The 18,290-nt window shown below is 45.1% G+C and overlaps 1 protein-coding gene across 1 annotated transcript; it reads right to left on the bottom strand.

Annotated features, from left to right (window-relative positions):
• Positions 1–13,859: 13,859 nt before the first annotated feature.
• LOC147604302 (uncharacterized) lies at positions 13,860–16,542 on the bottom strand. Its single transcript, XM_086795449.1, has 2 exons — positions 15,488–16,542; positions 13,860–15,394 (listed from the first exon to the last, which is right to left on the bottom strand). Exons 1-2 carry the CDS (start codon positions 15,930–15,932, stop codon positions 14,070–14,072), a joined length of 1,770 nt encoding a protein of 589 aa, XP_086651575.1. The 5' UTR covers positions 15,933–16,542; the 3' UTR covers positions 13,860–14,069.
• Between the last annotated feature and the right edge of the window lie 1,748 nt (positions 16,543–18,290).

Here is an 18,290-nt window from a genome sequence, read left to right as displayed (position 1 = left end):
ATTGTGCTCAAGCACTGTGCTGCTCTGTCTCTGCTGCCATCTCTCGCTAGAAGCTCCATTCTGCAACCTTACTAGACTCTTCCCTTCTCCCGCTTCTGCGCCAATCAAGCTTTTGCAACAAAAAGCCCGACTTCTGCTCCACCTCCAGTACTCGGCCTCCTGCCACCTCCTCCTTCATGCCCTCCCGCTCTCCAACACCTCCACCTCCTACGTCTTTTGCCCTCTCCCTCTCGCTAGAAGCTCCACTCCGCAACCCTTCTATAGACTCTCCCCTTCTCTCGCTCCTTTGCGAGCTTCTGCAGCAAAAAGCCCGACTTCTGCTCCAGCTCCAATACTCGGCCTCCCACCACCTCCTCCTTCATGCCCTCCCGCTCTACAACACCTCCACATCCTGCAACTTTCGGATCTTCCAGACATACATACCGGTGGCCAGCCCGCCAGCCATGCTTGCGTCTTTGAATCCCTAAAATGTGGCGGCCATCTCATCTCGCGAGCTATAACCGCTAGCTCTTTTAGGTAGTCGGTGATGGTGCACACTGCATACAGTTGGACCGTGCATACAGTTGGACCGCCTACACACCCATGAGCCCCTCCCTCACATGGGCCTTTTGAACAACCACAGCCTCACCAGCTCCTGCTGTGCTAGCTCAGTTCGTGCTGTAACGAACATCACCCTCTTTAAGAAATAACACTGGCGGGACATGTCGTGAGGCCCAAGCTACCATCCGTCTCGACTCTCCACTTGGCACTCCCTCCATCCTCCCGGTGACCGTTCCCCAATCCAAGACGTGATCGCTAACCCTAATTGGTACACAGAGAGCGAGCTGAATGCTTGCATAGAGCGCCTCATCTTGCAAGCGAGTGAGGGAGAGAGTTCAACTTACTCTCTCTCTAACAAAACGCTAGTATTGCACCCGCAGCAATGCGCGGCCGACCAAGGTTCCAGAAAAGAACTATTCCCTCTCTACAACCATCTCTCTCTCTCACACACGCATGCACATGCACATGCCTCTCTGTCACGTACACACTCTCAAATGTTGAAACTCTCTCTCTCTCTCTCATATGCACACACATATACACACATGTCTCTCTCTCTCACACACACACACATGTACACACCGCACATACACTAATGAAAACACACACTATCTCCTCCCACACAGACTATCTCCTACATAGAAATTCTCAGCCCCTCTCTCTCTCTCTCTCTCTCTCTCATGCACGCACACACACACACTCTCTCTCTTTACGCACACTCTCACATAGAAACTCTCTCTCTCTCTCTCTCTCTCTCTCTCTCTCTCACACACACACACACACACTTAAATAGATTTACACACATGTACACACTGCACATACACTAATGAAAACACACACTATCTCTTCCCACACAAACTATCTCCTACATAGAAATTCTCAGCCCCTCTCTCTCTCTCTCTCTCTCTCTCTCATGCACACACACATTCTCTCTCTCTCTCTCTCTTCACACACACTCTCTCACATAGAAACTCTCTCTCTCTCTCTCTCTCTCTCTCTCTCTCACCAAACACACACACACACACACACACTTAAATAGATTTACGCACATATATATAATTTTAATTAATTAAAATTTAGATTAAATTTTAATGGTAGGGATGAGTGGTGAGGTGTGCTCACTCTCAAATAAATGCATCTTACATGTAATCTCTCTCTCTCTCTCTCTCTCTCTCTCTCTCTCTCTCTCACACACACACACACACACACATGCACATGCACACCCTCTTTCTCTCACATACACATGTACACACTCTTAAAAATGTCGAAACTCTGTCTCTCTCTCTCTCTCTCTCTCTCTCTTACTACACACACACACACATGTATACACATGCACATGTACTAATGCAAACACACACTCTTTCCCCCTACACACTCTCACACATAGACTTCCATGTCTCTGTATCTTTGTGTGTTTCTCTCTCTCTCTCTCTCCCTCTCTCTCCCCTCCACTCACACACACACACACACATGCACATGTACTAATGCAAACACACACTCTTTCCCCCTATACACTCTCACACACATACACTAATGAAAACACACACTATCTCCTCCCACACAAACTATTTCCTACATAGAAATTCTCTCTCTCTCTCTCTCTCTCTCTCTGTCTCTCTCTCATGCACACACACACACACTCTCACATAGAAACTCTCTCTCTCTCTCTCTCTCTCTCTCTCTCACACACACACACACACACACTTAAATAGATTTACACACATATATATAATTTTAATTAATTAAATTTTAGATTAAATTTTAATGGTAGGGATGAGTGGTGAGGTGTGCTCACTCTCAAATAAATGCATCTTACATGTAATCTCTCTCTCTCTCTCTTTCTCTCTCTCTCACACACACACACACACACACACACATGCACATGCACATGCATACTATTTATATATACATGCTTACACACCTATAGATACACATACATACATAATATCTATAAGTGTGTGTATCTATAGGTATGTAAGCATGTATACAAAAATTTCATTGAAAGATGTGAGATGAGATCTTCTTAGATTCAAATTCAAAATTGCATTGGAAGATGTAAGATTTGGCTCCTCCTTACGCTTGCAGGAGGAGTGGTTATTTTAAATTAGCCCCACCTCCTTTGCCCACGTGGAGGGAGGTGGGGTTGTGGTTAATCTTGTATAGATACACAAATCTTCAAACGGGAAGTGAGAGTCTAAAGAGGTTAGAGAAGCCAAACTAGAAGCGAGAGTCTAAAGAAGTCAGAGAAGCCAAACTAGAAGCGAGAGTGTAAAGAAGTCAGAGACACCAAACGGCTCTTTCTCTCTCTCTCTCTCTCTCTCTCTCTCTCTCTCTCTCTCTCAAAATGAGCTGGCATGGAGTTTGAATGAAATAAAAGAGCTGAGAGCTGGCACGGAGTTTGTCATAGGGAGTTGCAAGTGATGAGGGCCCAAGGAGGGCTTTAAAAAAACACGTGTAAAGAGGGAAAGCAAGCCTACCAGACTCTTCCCTTCTCTTGCTCCTTTGCATTAGGAGCCAGTTGAGCTTTTGTAGAGCAAAAAGCTCGACTTCTGCTCCACCTCCAGTACTCGGCCTCCCGCCACCTCCTCTTTCATGCCCTTTCGCTCTCCAACACCTCCACCTCTTATGACTTTCAGATCTTATATGCAGGAGAGGTAGATTCTCTTGTGACCTCCAGACATACACACGGGGTGGCCAACCCGCCAGCCATGCCTGCGTCTGTGCATCCCTAAAGTGTGGTGGGCAACCTGCCAGCCATGACATCTAGCTCTTTAGGTAGTCGGTGGACGATGCGCACTAGGTACAATTGGACCGGCTACCCCACCCACACCCATGAGCCCCTCCCTCACATGGGCCTTCTGAACAGCCACAGCCTCACCAGCTCTTGCTCTACCAGCTGTGGTTCGTGTTGCAACGGACATCACCCTCTTCAAGAAACAACATTGGCGGGACATGTCATGAGGCCCAACCATCTGACTCGACTCTCCACTTGGCACTCCCATCCATCCTCCCGGTGACCGTCCCTAATCCAAGATGTGATTGCTGTCCCTAATTGGTACACAGAGGGCGAACAAAGCGCCTCATCTTACGAGAGAGAGAGAGAGAGAGAGAGAGAGAGAGAGAGAGAGAGAGAGAGAGAGAGCTCAGCTTGCTCTCTACTACAACAAAACATACACAAATCTTCAAATGGGAAGTGAGAGTGTAAAGAGGTCAGAGAAGCCAAATGGGAAGCGAGAGTGTAAAGAAGTCAGAGAAGCCAAATGGCTCTCTCTCTCTCTCTCTTTAAGCTGGCACGGATTTTGGAATTTGAAATAAAAGAGCTGGCACACAGAGTTTGTCACAGGGAGTTACAAGTGATGAGGGCCCAAGGAGGGCTTAAAAAAAAGGCACGTGTAAAGAGGGAAAGGAAGCCCTATAATATATAGAAAGAAGCAAATTCCAATCATTACGCAACATCTTAATTAAATGCCCGGTGTCATAAAAAAACCGTCGTCTTTTAGACAACTCGAATTGAGAAAAACCAGTTGTATAATTTTGCCCAAGCTTGAATTTAAAGGTTGGAATTTTATTTGTAAAACCAGGTAATCTAATTATGTTTTTCAATAAAAACCGGTTGACAACTTGACACACCCTTTTTTTAACTGGTTAGTTTTTAACACTGTTCCCAATCTTATGAATGGTATTAGGCTTAAATATAGTGTCCGTGCTTCCTTCGGTGCTTGTGCTGTTGGAGGTTCTTCGAGCGCATCTCATCGCTCTGCATCTTCGTCCGCTGCTGTTCCTGATGCTGGCATTCTCTGGCGTGTTCGATTTGTCAAAGCTCAGGGCGGCTTTACCTCTTTCTGCACGTCCAGGAAAAGTTCAAGAGATCTGATTATCCCTGCCCATGTATTTGCTCTATGCCAAAAATGCAGACTGAACTAGAGACTCCTTGATCAAGAGGTGGCTTTGAGAATGGTTTTTGTTCAGTTGTTGGGTTTTTTTGTAGGTGAATAAGATGCCGTCCTCATAAGCGTGTTCTGATGTATCTGGCCTACACCCCGATAGCCATGCACATGCATAGTTCGTGACCATCAACAGTAGGTGAGCTGTATGAGGACGGGTATGTGCTGGATGGCTGTTCTCTATGGTGGAAATGTCATATACGAGTTCAAAAGTCAAGTCACCACGAAGGGCCAAAATGTGCCAATGGCATAAGAGTTGAAAAGATTTTGTTTTGCAACTTTGCCTTTGCTGTGTATCCAGGTTGGACAAGTGGATTGCTTTGGTTCTTTGTACTGCACATGGCACAACTGAGATGAGAGAGTGACACCATTATCGTGTTGATGTTGTCCCTGGCATTTACATGAGCATATTACTTTGGAGGTCAACAGGCTTTATTTTGACTTCAAAGAATAGGGTTCAAGAAGCTAGACTACAATGTGTTGCTAAAGTTTAAGGTTAGATAATGCAAGCTGCAAAGGATGGAGATGTGAGTAAAGTGAGGCAGCTTTGAAAGCTGGTAGAGGATGATGGCAAGGAGAAAAGGCCATCTCAATTTGTCGTATTCATTGCAGCATCTGTATGTACAGTGTTTTCGTTAATCATTGTACTTTTAGCTTTTCTAAGATAGTGGATGGGTGAATGATTGGATAGGCATCTCCGTCATCATATTTTTATCTGGAATTATGCTGACAAGTCATGGAAACCTCAATCTATGTACTTGCTTACACAGTTTGAAAAATTGTCATCCTTCATATAATTTACCGTGACTTTATTGTCTATGATGCTGGCACTTCCTCAAGCATGGTCGCAGGTGTGGTTTTTGGAAAGTGGGAACGGTAAGTGGATGTTCATTGTTGCCCATGTGAAAGCTCAATCTGCAAGTAGAAGTAACGAAAATGAAGATATCTGGCTGGCTCTTGGAGGGAGGTTACATATTTGGGGAGGGGGGGAGGGGGCACATTTTTCGTGTAATGCCAAGTAATCACCTCTTGATGTGGTTTAGCTGGGTATACGTCCCAATCACCAGAGTGGATGTAGGTGTGTGCCGATGGCTAGAGGGCGAGTGAACCAAATCATTCCATATCAAGGGGGTACATTTTTCTTGTAATGCCAAGTAATCCCGTTTTCACCTCTTGATGTGGTTTAGCTGGGTACCCGTCGAGTGAACCAAATCATTCCATATCAAGGGCTATGCAAACAAGCCTACTTGTTGCCGCAAGGGGCTCTGAAAGACAGTGAGTCTGAATCTATCCCAGGGGCGCAGAGGGCTAGCTGCCATTCTTGTAAAGAAGAGGTATGTGGTTGGTGAAGCTTGCTGCCTGTGAAGGTAAATAAGAAAACTTGCAACCCAGGGAAGCTCTGGATCAGCTGCTGAATCTGGCTGATGCAGGAACAAGAGAATTACCAGCAAGAGGTGGTGCAAGGCCTCTCTAATGAAGAAAAAGAGTGATTGAGACCAAGCAGGTGTTGCAGGTACCATTCTCTTCTGATGATCGGGACTCTTGAATCAGCCGCTGAATCCAGCCGATGCAGGAATGAGAGAGATGCCAGCAAGAGGTGATGTACCACATCCTGACTAGAACAAGGCAAGACAAGACGTGTTCTTGTACAAGAGCTTCTTACAAATGTTCACAAGTGGGGTAACCACCCACTGCTTCAGAGAAACATCAATTCCAAGTGGTAGCCAAGGTACACGACCGGACTACCCCTTGGCACCCGATGGAACCCCCCATGCTAGAGTCATGAAAGCTATCGAACTTGTTCCAGTTGTACTTAGCCCTTAGAGGCCAAGCAAAAACCTCATGGGTAGCCACAAATCTCATCGGGTTACCTAGGGTTACCTGAGTGAACTCAGACCTCCTCTAGGAGTGGCGGAGTCCTTGTAATCTGGTGTTGTGAGCTGTGAGGAAGTTGCTCATGGCCTTTGCCAAACAAAAATAGATAGGGGGCAAGGGGGAAGCCTTGGTGAAAAGCTCTCCCTTACCCCTTGGATGAGAATTTGGCTGTGGGGAGCGAGTATAGAACTGAAACTCCTTGTGTGCAGGAGTCCATGGTCTCAGCGGCTGTGTTGGGAACAGGAGCTCGGGTATGAAATGTGTGCGTGATCTCTTGGAAGTTGACTGGAGGTTTCCCTCCTGGAGCTTCCAATAAAGGTGAGCCACTGAGAGGTCATCCTTGCCAGCGCACTTCCCTCTTGGGAGGGCCTAGAGGACTTGTAGAACTACTAGAGTTTTGTATTGCGTTAACGGAGTGCAGGGGAGACAACCAGACATAAAACACACTGAAGTAGACCTAACGTTGACTATATTATGTACAATGAAAGAATTACAACTGAATGTTCTTTGTACAAAAGGGAACCCAAAGGTGAGCTTCCTCATTGTTTTGCTGTAGACCCCTGTCCCTCAGCCCAAACATGAGCTGGAAATCGTTTTCCAGCTCTCCAAGTCACTGCTTGTTCTGTGTTTGAGATGAAGAACATCCGGAATATGAGATGGTTCCAATGCCCTTTCAAAAGTTGCAGGGGGCTGGTCGGTGTCACGTGCACTAGTGTCCTAGGGTCCACATGGACATACTGCAGCTTCTAGGACAGTCAGTCACCTTTTCTGATGGGCCAAGAGCATGTTGTGAGCCCTAGTCCAAGGGACAAGTCGCCAAGCACCATCTAAGTTTAGGGTCGGTCAATGTCCATCGTGCCTTTGGCACAAGTCTATGTAACTCTCTTCGCAAGTTGTATAAAGTTGTATCGGCCAACTGGGCACTTATTAGACTATTTGGTTGGGTGCCTGGTGAACCCAAGTGTGTGTCAAGTCCTTGTCCAAGTGTCACCATTTGGTCCCTTCACCAGTCTTGACTAGTGTTTCACACACTGATTGGAGCCAAGGTGCGAATGGGGATTTTTTACAAAAGAAAGCTAGAGCATTTACCGGCAAAGTTTGGCCTGAAAGATGGCTTCCAAGCAAAAGCGGCATGGGATTTTTATCATTTAAAGTGACTCATAAGGTCTATAAGTCAGTGTGTTCACACATCATTAAAACGGGGCTGGACTTATTATTATTTTGGGCATGTTCATGTGGACAAAAGGAGGCGCTTAGAGCAAACTTAGCCAACAAGCTTGGGAAAAGCACAAAGTTGATATTTTTGGGCAAGTTTAAGTATTTTGGCTAGAAAGGAAAAGTATAGCTATTATAGAGCTGGTTGACTCTATTAAAGTAAGGCTTGGGGCTGTTTTTATCATCATGCCCTTGCAGCTCATCTAGCCGACTGCAGCTCTTCTCTCTTCCTCTCTTGAGCGCAGGCCGTACAAGTTCAGCTGCAGCTGCTTGGCATGATTCCTCTCCTACAGCGCTGGCTGTACAGATCAGCTGTAGCTTGTTTTTTGATTTCTTTGAGCACTGGTTGTACAACAACTTTCTTTCTAGAGCTTGCTGTACACTGTTTTCTCACTCTACTGGTTGCCGATGGAAGCAGGCCGTAAAGTGGTGGATTTTCTCACAGTCTTGGCCTTGTTATGGGCAGATTTGGGGCTGTTACTTGGGCTGTTTTGGAGGAATCTGGGATAGTTTTGAGAGCTCTACTAGGGTTGATTTGAGACTCCGTTTTGGGGCTGTTTTGGCGCGGAGTTCGGGGTGGTTTTTGGCTCCGTACCGGGCTGTTATAATGGACTGTTTATGAGTTGATTCATGGGACTGTTTTTGAGACAGTTTTTGGATGGCTTTTGGTACTGTGTTTTTATCTTGGCATTGGATAGATATCTGGGCTGATGCTTTGTTGGAAAATCCGGTGTTGTATGCATCCGCACGTTGGTTTATTGTAAAAGCTTCTATCTGGATAAAGAAGTTCCTACGGGGAGCCGGTTGTTTGTTTATGGTTCTTCCGCTCTGTCTAGTATTTGAAGTGTTGGTCTTTCGTTCCGGGGTCTCCTATTAGTTACACCAAGTCCTAGGCAAATGAGTCGTGTCAAAGTGTCAAAAGGCAATCATTTATATGGTCAAAAGCCTTAGTCTTTGAGGGGCCATGGCAGTGCTAACGGGCCTCTTTTTTTTTTTTTCATTAGATCCTTTAGTTGGCTCCGTTTTTATGGACTAGGTACTCTATCCAAGGGAAAATGCATATCCAATAGGTCTTTATGGCCCGTATGTGACACACCTGCTAGTATGCGGCATAGCCGGACATCAGATAGTAGTTGACAGCTATAGTCAAACAATGCAGAGGGTATTGCATGTGGTGGCAATGACGTGGCATTGATGATGTGGCAGTTGAGTACATGTGGTTGACAACAGTACTACTGGCCGACTAGGAGCATTGGTGCATATATATATATATATACGTGGGTAGCCAATCATCATATTCATCTGTTTTCCTAGTACTTTATAGAGCGTTTCTCTGTAGGTGAAGTGCTAGCTAGGAGTATAGACTAGGTCAGAGGGCTGTGATTTGGCGTCTTAATTCTTAGCCACATCTTGTACTTGAATTTATATTGTATTACTTCTTTCTTGTACATAATACAAAGCAGTAGTTCAGAATTTTTGTGTGTGTGTTGTATGTGTGATTCTGCCGCACTCTTCTCTCTATCTTTAGAAAATCCTAGCACATAGGTGCAAGTCTACTATAGTTGGTATTAGAGCCTAGTAACTTGTAATTTCTTTTCTTTTTTGGCACCTGTGTGCATTGACTGTTTGAATAGGGTGAGGATCTAGATTCCAAGAGTGCACAAGTTCGGGTTTGGGAATATTTGGCTCTCTTTAGTGCACCTAAGTTAAATGGGGTATATAGTGCTTCCTTGTCTCACCAAGCACTCACCTGGTTCTTGATCACTTGATATTTGTCATGGATTCACAACTCCTTGATTTGCTACTTAGTATGAAGGCATCCGTGGATATGCAAGTGGCTAAAATGGAGGGTGTATGTGCTCGTCTCGACTGGATTGAGTTAGCACCACAAGCACGTAGTATTTCGGATCTGGAATCTACAAGGGTTTGTGCTTCGGAGCAAGTGTTGAAAGATTTTGAGGACGAAGTGGCAAACTTTCTAGAGGAGGATTTGGATGCAGGCAAGGGTGTATTGGATGAGCTTCGCTCCAATCTGGTTCTAGAAGATGATTTGGATGTATTGGATGAGCTCCCAGTCCGGTTGTCATCATTCTACCCCTGTGTGAAGTGAGCAGGAGAGACGCCTTTCGCATCACTGATGATACCTTCACAGAGTCCCTCCATCGGATTCTCTAGTCGCCTTCATTGGCTTGACGTTGAGGGACTACCAGTTTGTCGAGTTCTTTCTCTATGCCTGGTGAGGAACGAGCTCAATTAATAAAGCTTTTGAAGCCTCCAAAGTTAGACGGGACGATGGACGGAAAAGTTTTCACCAATAAAATCCGCAAAATGGTTGCCACATTGGCAGTAGCAAGTGGTTCAAATATTTTCAGCTCCGTTTGGTGGGAATGGCTTTGATGGGTGCCGTGGTGGGAAGACCGCCTTAGGCACCACTCTGTGACTTGCTGGGATGAATTCTATAAGGCAACCTTGACCTGTAGATTACCAGTGTGAATTGAAGAAACAATGGGAGCCTTTTATGCAGAAACATGGTGAATTGATAACTGACTGTCTCGGTCGTTTTTGGAAGCTTTTGCTTATGCTCCCAAGGACTGTCCGATTGTCAGAGCAAGTTGAGCGATTTGTGGATTATTTGAAACCATCTTTATACGCAAATGTTTGTGCACATCGGCTCTGTGATCTTTTTGATGCAGTTAGTCTTACTACAATCCTCGAGATGTGGAAGAGTTCCAAGGTTGGGACTCAACAACATGGGTAGTAGAAAGGCAAAGACAAGGGTAGCTAGTCCAAGGCCAAGGATGATAAGGACAAGGCAAGTGGGGGAGCCTCGATGATTTGTCTCACCCTTGAAGAGCGTCGCGCCAAGATGGCTAGATTGCTTTTATTGGGACTCCACTGAGCATAGTGGAAGGGATTGTTTGAAGAACAGAACGGTAAGGGCAAGGAGAAGGCCAGTTCATCTGTCCTCGCAGGAGTATCTGTGACACCGGCACCATCTACTCCTCCTGCTTCCACAAGTACCACAATTGCTCCACTTGACCCGGTGTTACGTACCTAGTGCTAATCCTCGAGATTAGTGGTCTAATCTGATAGGGTTAAGGGAGCCGTGGGATTAGAAGAAAGTAGGCTGATATTTATAACATTTTTGTTATTTATAGCAACAATGGTGGGCACTATATAAGTGAAACATGGGTATTGTTGTCATAACCTCACTATTGGTCAGAGTACGACCAAGACTTTGGCTACGCGTGTGGTAGAGCATAGATCGGCATGCTGAAGGACTAGCATGGATCTATGGGAGTCAAACCTTAGGCCCTGGTTCGAAGCATAGAACCTATGGTTGGGAGGTGAGCTAGCCTGCACCCCTCTTAGGACATTTGTTCTAATCACTTGTGTTTTGCGTTCAGGAGTGCTGGCCGTGTTGGGCAAGAAGACGTGCTTCAGTCGAGTGAGGTACACACCGGCATGGGTAATGTGACGAGGGTAATACAGAGGATCTTGGACGCCATAGGCTTGGAGTCCAGAGGAATGTCGTGGCCAATGTTTTGGTTGTTACTGGATGTGCCAATGCTTGTTGCCAAGAAGTTGAGCTTGCATGCTTTACATGATTGCAAGGCTGAGGACAAGGAAGGGGTGAAATGGCTGATTAGATGGGCTGTCGCCTTTCTACAGGCAGCCATGCTAAGGATAATGCTGGTTGGCTAGCAAGCCTTGGTTCCGCTTGTGTGCCGCCTGATCAGGGCAACCTCAACAGGCATTCTGCCTGCCACCAGTTTGAAGCGTCTTGAAGGAACCTCAAACCCTCAAGAAAATGAAACTGGATGCTATCACAATAGATCACAAATTTCACTAAAATGATTGCCTGCTCCGGACATGCATGTTCTCCTTTTCTGCTCCATGCTTCATGGCCGAAGTGCTGCTTTGCTAAAATGGTATTCCACACATTTGGTTATACACAAGGTTGTGCAGAAAGTCTTTGATATACTTGGCTTGAGGACATTCTGTCATAGCGGCTTGATGCTTTTGATGGTATCTTTCCCAGTGATGTATCTTTCCTGTAGTTTCATGTGCAGGTCATGATAAATTTTAAATCCCTTAAATAGCAAATCAAGTGGCATTTAGAAGAGGCCAGAACTTCTTATATGCATCTGGCCTGGCATGAACCAAAAAGTGCCCAAATGGCACATGGTGAATGCATACTAATAGTGAAATTGTTACATTTTTGCATGAAGAGATCACGATCATAAATTTGAAGGGGTTGAAAGGCCCATCTTTTCCAATACCATTCCAAGTCTTTACTGTTCAGTAGGGCCCTATCTTTGCTGCCAAGATGGATGAGCCATCTTGCTGGGGTCATTGCCATCATGTATAATGGGAAGAGTCTAAGAATGGCGAAGGTTTACAACAATGTCCTTGTGAAGTTTTTCATTAAGGCACTCTGCTAAGGCTTTCCCCATATACCTAAAGCATTGTCATCCCTACCCATAAATTTGGAGACATGTTCGAGGAACCACGTAATTATTAGAGTGGTTCATATGATGGCTAAGTTCTATGCTCTTGCTCTAAAATCCCTTTTGAGTTGGATGGTTTTGGGTACTTCAACCTCTTCATTCAGCTGGTGAGAAACACACAGCTTTTAGAACAGCCAGACTCACGTAGCACATCAAGAAGCGAGGGAAGGAGAATGCATTCTTGATCTTTGTTTTTCCAAGGATTTTTGAGGACTGCTTATCGTGGCCTTCGGAGGTTTTTTTCACTATACCATCTTGGCCACCTTCTGGGGTTAGGAGTGAGATGGCTGCTGAGGTGATTGACATGATGTAATGTCCACTCACAACCACAAGCCACTTAGGTCAAGAGGGAACATGTGGCAGCACCTAGACCATAGTTTGATTCAAGGAATTGTGAAGGCACACAAGCAAAAGCCTCATGGTTATAATTAACCCCCAGACATGCAACTAGGTCTGGGAAGAAGCATGCTTTTTACTGCATTTGTATTTGTATTAAATCTAGATGCTCATGTCATGAAGGCACATGAGCATTGACCGATAGTTGTATGTGGAAGGTACTCTTGGTTCCATGCACACTACTAGGATACAACTTTTTCCACAAGGGAACTTGGAAGGGAAGATAGTAAACTCATGAAAAAATGGTTAAGGAAGAAGGAGAGTGAAAAATGCAACATAAGAGCTAAATTTTACTACAATAGAAGTGCATGTGCCTATATTGCCAAGTGCAAGGTGGTGCTCGTGTTTTTTTCTTGATTACTTTCTTTTTGAATACCATCACAATGTTTTGGAAACAGTCGATGGAAATCTCGGTTTCCTTGAATGCTGCATACATTTGTTATGAACAGAAAGTTTTAAGGTAGGGAAAAGGTAAAAAGACACAATTGCAACATAAAAAAAGCAGCAGCCAAAAGAGAACTTTATTATTAAGGTATGTACATCACAGTAGGCTAGAGCCTATTGTTTTGGCAAAAGATGCACATAGGAAATTGCAGCATCAAGCACTCAACTAAAAGAAAGTGGCAAGATACACATAGTAAAGGATCAAACACTCAACTAAAGAAAGTTACGAATAGTCATAGAAAGGAAGCATTCAACATTCAACTTCAACAAGCTTCTCAACCTTTCAACATACTTTTTCTATGGGTGCACTTTCATACAACTGATTGGTTGTTGCCATTGTATTTTCCTTGTATGCACAGTTCGGAATCCTCATAAGGCACAATGCCTTTGTCATTATGTGTTTTGCTTCGGCCTCCCTGCGATGCTTGTATGTTGTCAAGATCTAAGACCACAACAACCTTGTGTATGAAAATGACCACCACAAATTTGAGGGGAAAGCAATAGCTTGATGTGTAGATTATGGAAGCCTCATCCAAAGTAGAAATTGCACATACAGTGAGCACAAGATGTGTAGACCTTGCAAGTGACCAGTGTCCTGAGAGAGTCCAGATAGCATGCATTATACTTAATTTTTGCACAAAGTTTCTAGTATTGCCATAAGAGAGACAGTAATGGTTGGCCCATAGGGTGTCAATATGACTCATTGTCCAATTATCCCAAGGGAGGATTTGCATCTTTTCACTTGACAACACTGCTGATCATTCCCACTAACTCTTGTGGATTGATCACTTCTCATAAGCGGTCATGCCTGGATCGGAGTTGAAACCAAACTTGAATGTGAGCTCAATCAAGTAGCATGCAATTTCAAAGGGTGGGTGCAAATCATTCTCTTTTAAAAATTCCAAAGTGTGATGTGATAAGCCAAAGCATGGTGGGCTTTGTTGGGACAAACATGATAGATTGTATTAGTTAGCCAATGGACATGATAAATTGCATAGTGGTAGACCTTAATAAGGGAGTCCCTTGATGGAAAACGTTACAGAGAAGTCTTCCTCCCTGTTTTTTTGTTTTCTCAAAAAACAACCAGTGAACATTAAGGAAATGTTGCATTATTAACTGAACACGTAAACTACATTTTTGTGCAAGATCAGCGCTGCATGGGGAAGCCCAGCAGGTATCGGCAGAGCTTCATAAGACGCCACCTTCTGGGGTAATGCTTGTGGGAGCCTGCTGCAGCCGCCTTGTAAGCGAAATTGATATGCGGACGGTGGTTGTGGTGGGCGGCGGACGCGGTGAAATTCGGGCGGCTGGACTGCGGCACCGGCAGTGGTTCACACCCTCGGCCAAGACATTCCGGGCAGAGCCGCCCCTCCTCCTCCTCCCGCACCCACACTCGTTGTCTACACGCTGTGCATTGGGCGGTGGCTTGGCCGGCCCGGCCGCCCTCGTGTGCCGCTGTTGGTGGCGGCCGCTCGCTCTTGCCTTTGCCGAAACTGGGCAGGCGTGCCCACCATCGACTCCGCCCGCCTCTCCTTGTCGATGACGATGGTGGCCTCTTGGCCTCCTCCACCATCAATCCCATGCCTTTGCTCTCACTCACATAGCCTAGCGGCCCCGAGAATGCTTCCAGCTCCATCATCCGCTCGCTGGTTGTAGTACTGAAGTTGGCATGCGAGCCCGGCCGCCTGAAACTCCCACCGCAGCTCATTTCACAGGAAGAGCACTCGCAGGCCGCGCACGAGTATCCACGCCCCGCTGCATTCTCATTCTCCATGCCGCCGTCCAGAAACGCCCCAGCTGCAATGGCTTGGCAGAGAAGCATGTAGCGCTCCTGCCAGGACAAAGTGTTGTGGTGGTAGACGGGGCCAGCAGCTGCGTGCTTGGGGAGGGCGCCCGGTGCTGGGATGTCGTGCTCTGCGTGGAAATCAGGGCAGCGGGCATATTCACAGTGAGGTAGGGGATCCTGGCCGCGCCCAGCTGGTGGGCGGGGGGCTTCCTTCAGCTGCTGCTCCGGTTTCTTCTGCTCTTGGAGCTCCTGCTGCCAACTGTAGTCTCGGACGCGGCGGAAGGAATGGGAACGGCCGCCCTTGCTGGAGGCGATGTGGGCGGCGCTGGAGACAGGAGTGGTGGAGAAGCTACCGCAGTGTAGGCACTGGACATGGTGCAATTGCTGGCGATGGTGGTCATCACTAATGCCCTTTGAATCTAATCTCCCAGACAAATTGGAGGCTAGGAAGCTCTGATTATTGTTGTAGTAGCTCATGCTAGAGCGCTGTTGCTGCATTTTGCTGTTGCCCCATCTGCCCCTCTCCCGCATGGACATTGTCCGGGCATCCGAGCTAGTGATGCAGCGCCCATTGATCCCCTCAGGAGCAGCAAGCTGGGCCTCACCAACGCTGTGATCAGCGCCTTTGTTGAACTGTGTCGGTTGCTTCTTCACAGCATCATGCTCTGCTGGTACCTTCTTCATGGCTGCCAAAGCTCGCTGCAAAGCTGCATTAGTGCTTCTGCTATCATTGAAAGAGCGAGCAGGAGATGGCGATGATCTCCAAGACTGAGACTTACCCACGAAAGAAGCTCCTCTACACACCATGTTGCTCTCCACATGTTCACTTTGAACGACCCCACAATTCTCCATATTGCAGTTGCAATGCATTCTGCTAAGCTTCTCCATATCCGCCCTGATGTGAGAAACATCGCAGCTGCATGTCCTGATTCTCTCCATAGCAAACGTGGGCGGGCACTTAGTTTTGGGGCACCCTGTCTGCATCACATTCAACACTTGATGGGCGGCCTCCTGCTGCTGCTGATCTACATCATGTGAATTGGGCACCTTATCACTGGCACTCATAGCAGTCCTACCACTGATTGATTCCAAGTTAGTATTCTTGTCTCTACCACAGTGAGGCAAATCAAAGGGGAAATCTTTTGCCTTGCAAGGCACGTTACCAAAATTGCCAGAATTGCTACTGGCCCTAAAGCTGTCTGATGTCTGTGCAGCCTTCCTCATCCTTTACGCTATCTATGTGTGGCTCACTGGTTTAGCAGCAGCTGCAGAGCTCACTGCAGCTTTGCTTTGGCTTCCACTTCTATGATAATCCTAGGCTACTTGCACATTCAATCTCAACAAGAGCAGAAATACAACACAACCTCTCCTTAAAACCTATGTTCTGCCCAAATTTCTACTCAATTTGCTGGCCCAAACATTAACAAAACAAACAGTTTAAGAACCAACCAAGTCAATGTACTTGCTCACATTCTAGCTGGCCATCACTTTGGAAATTGGAAGAAGAACAAGAGCAGAAGACTCGAGAGTTGTTAATAATACTAGAAGTACTATAAAGGGTACCCAATACTTTAAATTTAAAGATTGATCATTATAATAGAAGTGTGTTTGGTATTGGTCAGGACTCAGGAGACTAGTAGGACTACTACACCTAACCATAGGGCATCTGACCAATAACAAAAGAGTATTTGGGTTAAGGGTTAAAAACCCATCTATAAGCTATGACCGGTTGTAACTTGTCCCCCCTTCCTTTTAGAACTTTCAAATTTCGAAAAAAAGAAAAAAAAAACCTTAATTCTTCGTACCTTGATCGATTTAACCTTAATTCTTACTTAGTCTGATTGATTTAACCTTAGAGCAAAAAGGATTTCTCTTCAGTTCACACGACCAGCTTTGTCCCTGTCCGGACTATCGAGCGTCTTGTCGATTGTGAGAGAAAATAATGTAGCTGACGCCGATATGATACGAAGATCATCTGTACACTGCAGAACAAATTTACCCGTTTAAGGCGTCATGATTTATGAGTACTGAGCGTTACTGGTTAGATATAATCAACTTAATCCTCGTGAAAGTTCAGCTTCATGTACCATTGGTCTCTTCAATGGTTAATTATATAGTTTATTTACAAATCTATTAAGCATTGATTATTGTGAATTACTACAATCTAAGCATGCTTCTCAATTGCTAATTATATGGCTCAGTTCAGATACCAAGCATCTCGGGATTTACTATAACTCAAATATGTCCTCAAGGCAATAGCTACCTACTTTCTTCCCTTGGAAGAGAGGGCTCACATGTTGCTACGGTGTGTACTACGTGGGAACGGTGCTAAGGTGTGTATTATGTGGGAATGGTGTTCTAGGTGGAAATGGTGCTAAGGTGTATATTATGTGGGAATGGTGTCTTAGGTGGGAATTGTGTATTAGGTGGGAATAGTGGTCCCCATATCCATACATTGGATGTTGTCTTATGCTCTACCCACCTTCCTCATAGCTCCATTGGTGGTCCCTATATCCATACATTGGACGTTATCGTATGCTCTGCATTGCTTCTCCTCATAGCTCCATTGGTTGCCATGCATATTACAATTTACGTCTCTGGACCAATTTCCAAATTTTGGCATGGTTTTATTTTTTGGATGTGAGAGTTGGTACTGAAATACATGCCACTTGGCTAGATTTGAATCCCACAACCTCAACTTCCAAATGTTTGAGTGCTACTATACAGAGCTACAACCCAAGAGGCGATTTTTGACATGGTTGGTAGCTAGTTTATCCTATGTTTTAAGCTCAATTTGTGAGCGTTTTGTCTTTTTCTTATTTACTTCTCTCCCAAGTTGCAACCATGTTTAATTTTAAGCTAGCGTGGAAATTTGCCTTCTATCTTGACAATGGTTTTGGTCAAAGTTGTGTGGGGTGTTCACTCCAATCGGTTGAAACTCACTTGTAGGACTGCTCTCTTGTTGCTTGTACACGGTAACCAACAAATATCCTTGTGTTAGACTTTTCTAGAAAAAAATAAAAATTTGATGAATTAATAATGTAGTAGTAAAAATTCCTTGTTCTTTTGTAAGAAATCGGTCATTAAAAAAAATTATAATGTTTTTTTAAATGTGTGTAAAAAGCACATACCATGTGTAGGGTGTTCACTCCAATTGGTTGAAACTCATGCTCTTGGTTGCTTGTCCAAGGTGACAGACCAATATCCTTGTTTCCTAGAAAAAAAGCTAAAATTTTTTATGAATTAATGTAGAAATTCCTAGTTCTTGTGTGAGGATTGGTCTTTTGTTTAAAGGGGCTTGATAACATTTTTTTTTAATGGGGGTAAGAAAGCACATAGGAAATATATGGAACGGTTTTGTTGAGCCGTGAGGACCTTATGTGAACTTTTTGACTTTGGGGCAAACTTTTTGACTTTGTGTCCACTGGCTATGGAAATTTGAAAAAACAAGGGTGGGGGGGACATTATCACTATTTTGTCTCTTTTGTGCACTGTGCAGTGTGCGACCTCCAGGTCTTTTCCATGCTCTCTTAAAATCTACGCCCCTCTTTCTGTCGACGACTTTTTGCAGTGAGCCCACGT

Source organism: Cibotium barometz, chromosome 62 (assembly GCF_041138505.1).
Source record: "Cibotium barometz isolate CiBa-2024 chromosome 62, ASM4113850v1, whole genome shotgun sequence".
Classification (NCBI taxonomy): domain Eukaryota; kingdom Viridiplantae; phylum Streptophyta; class Polypodiopsida; order Cyatheales; family Cibotiaceae; genus Cibotium; species Cibotium barometz.
This window is presented reverse-complemented; position numbering and strand designations above follow the sequence as displayed.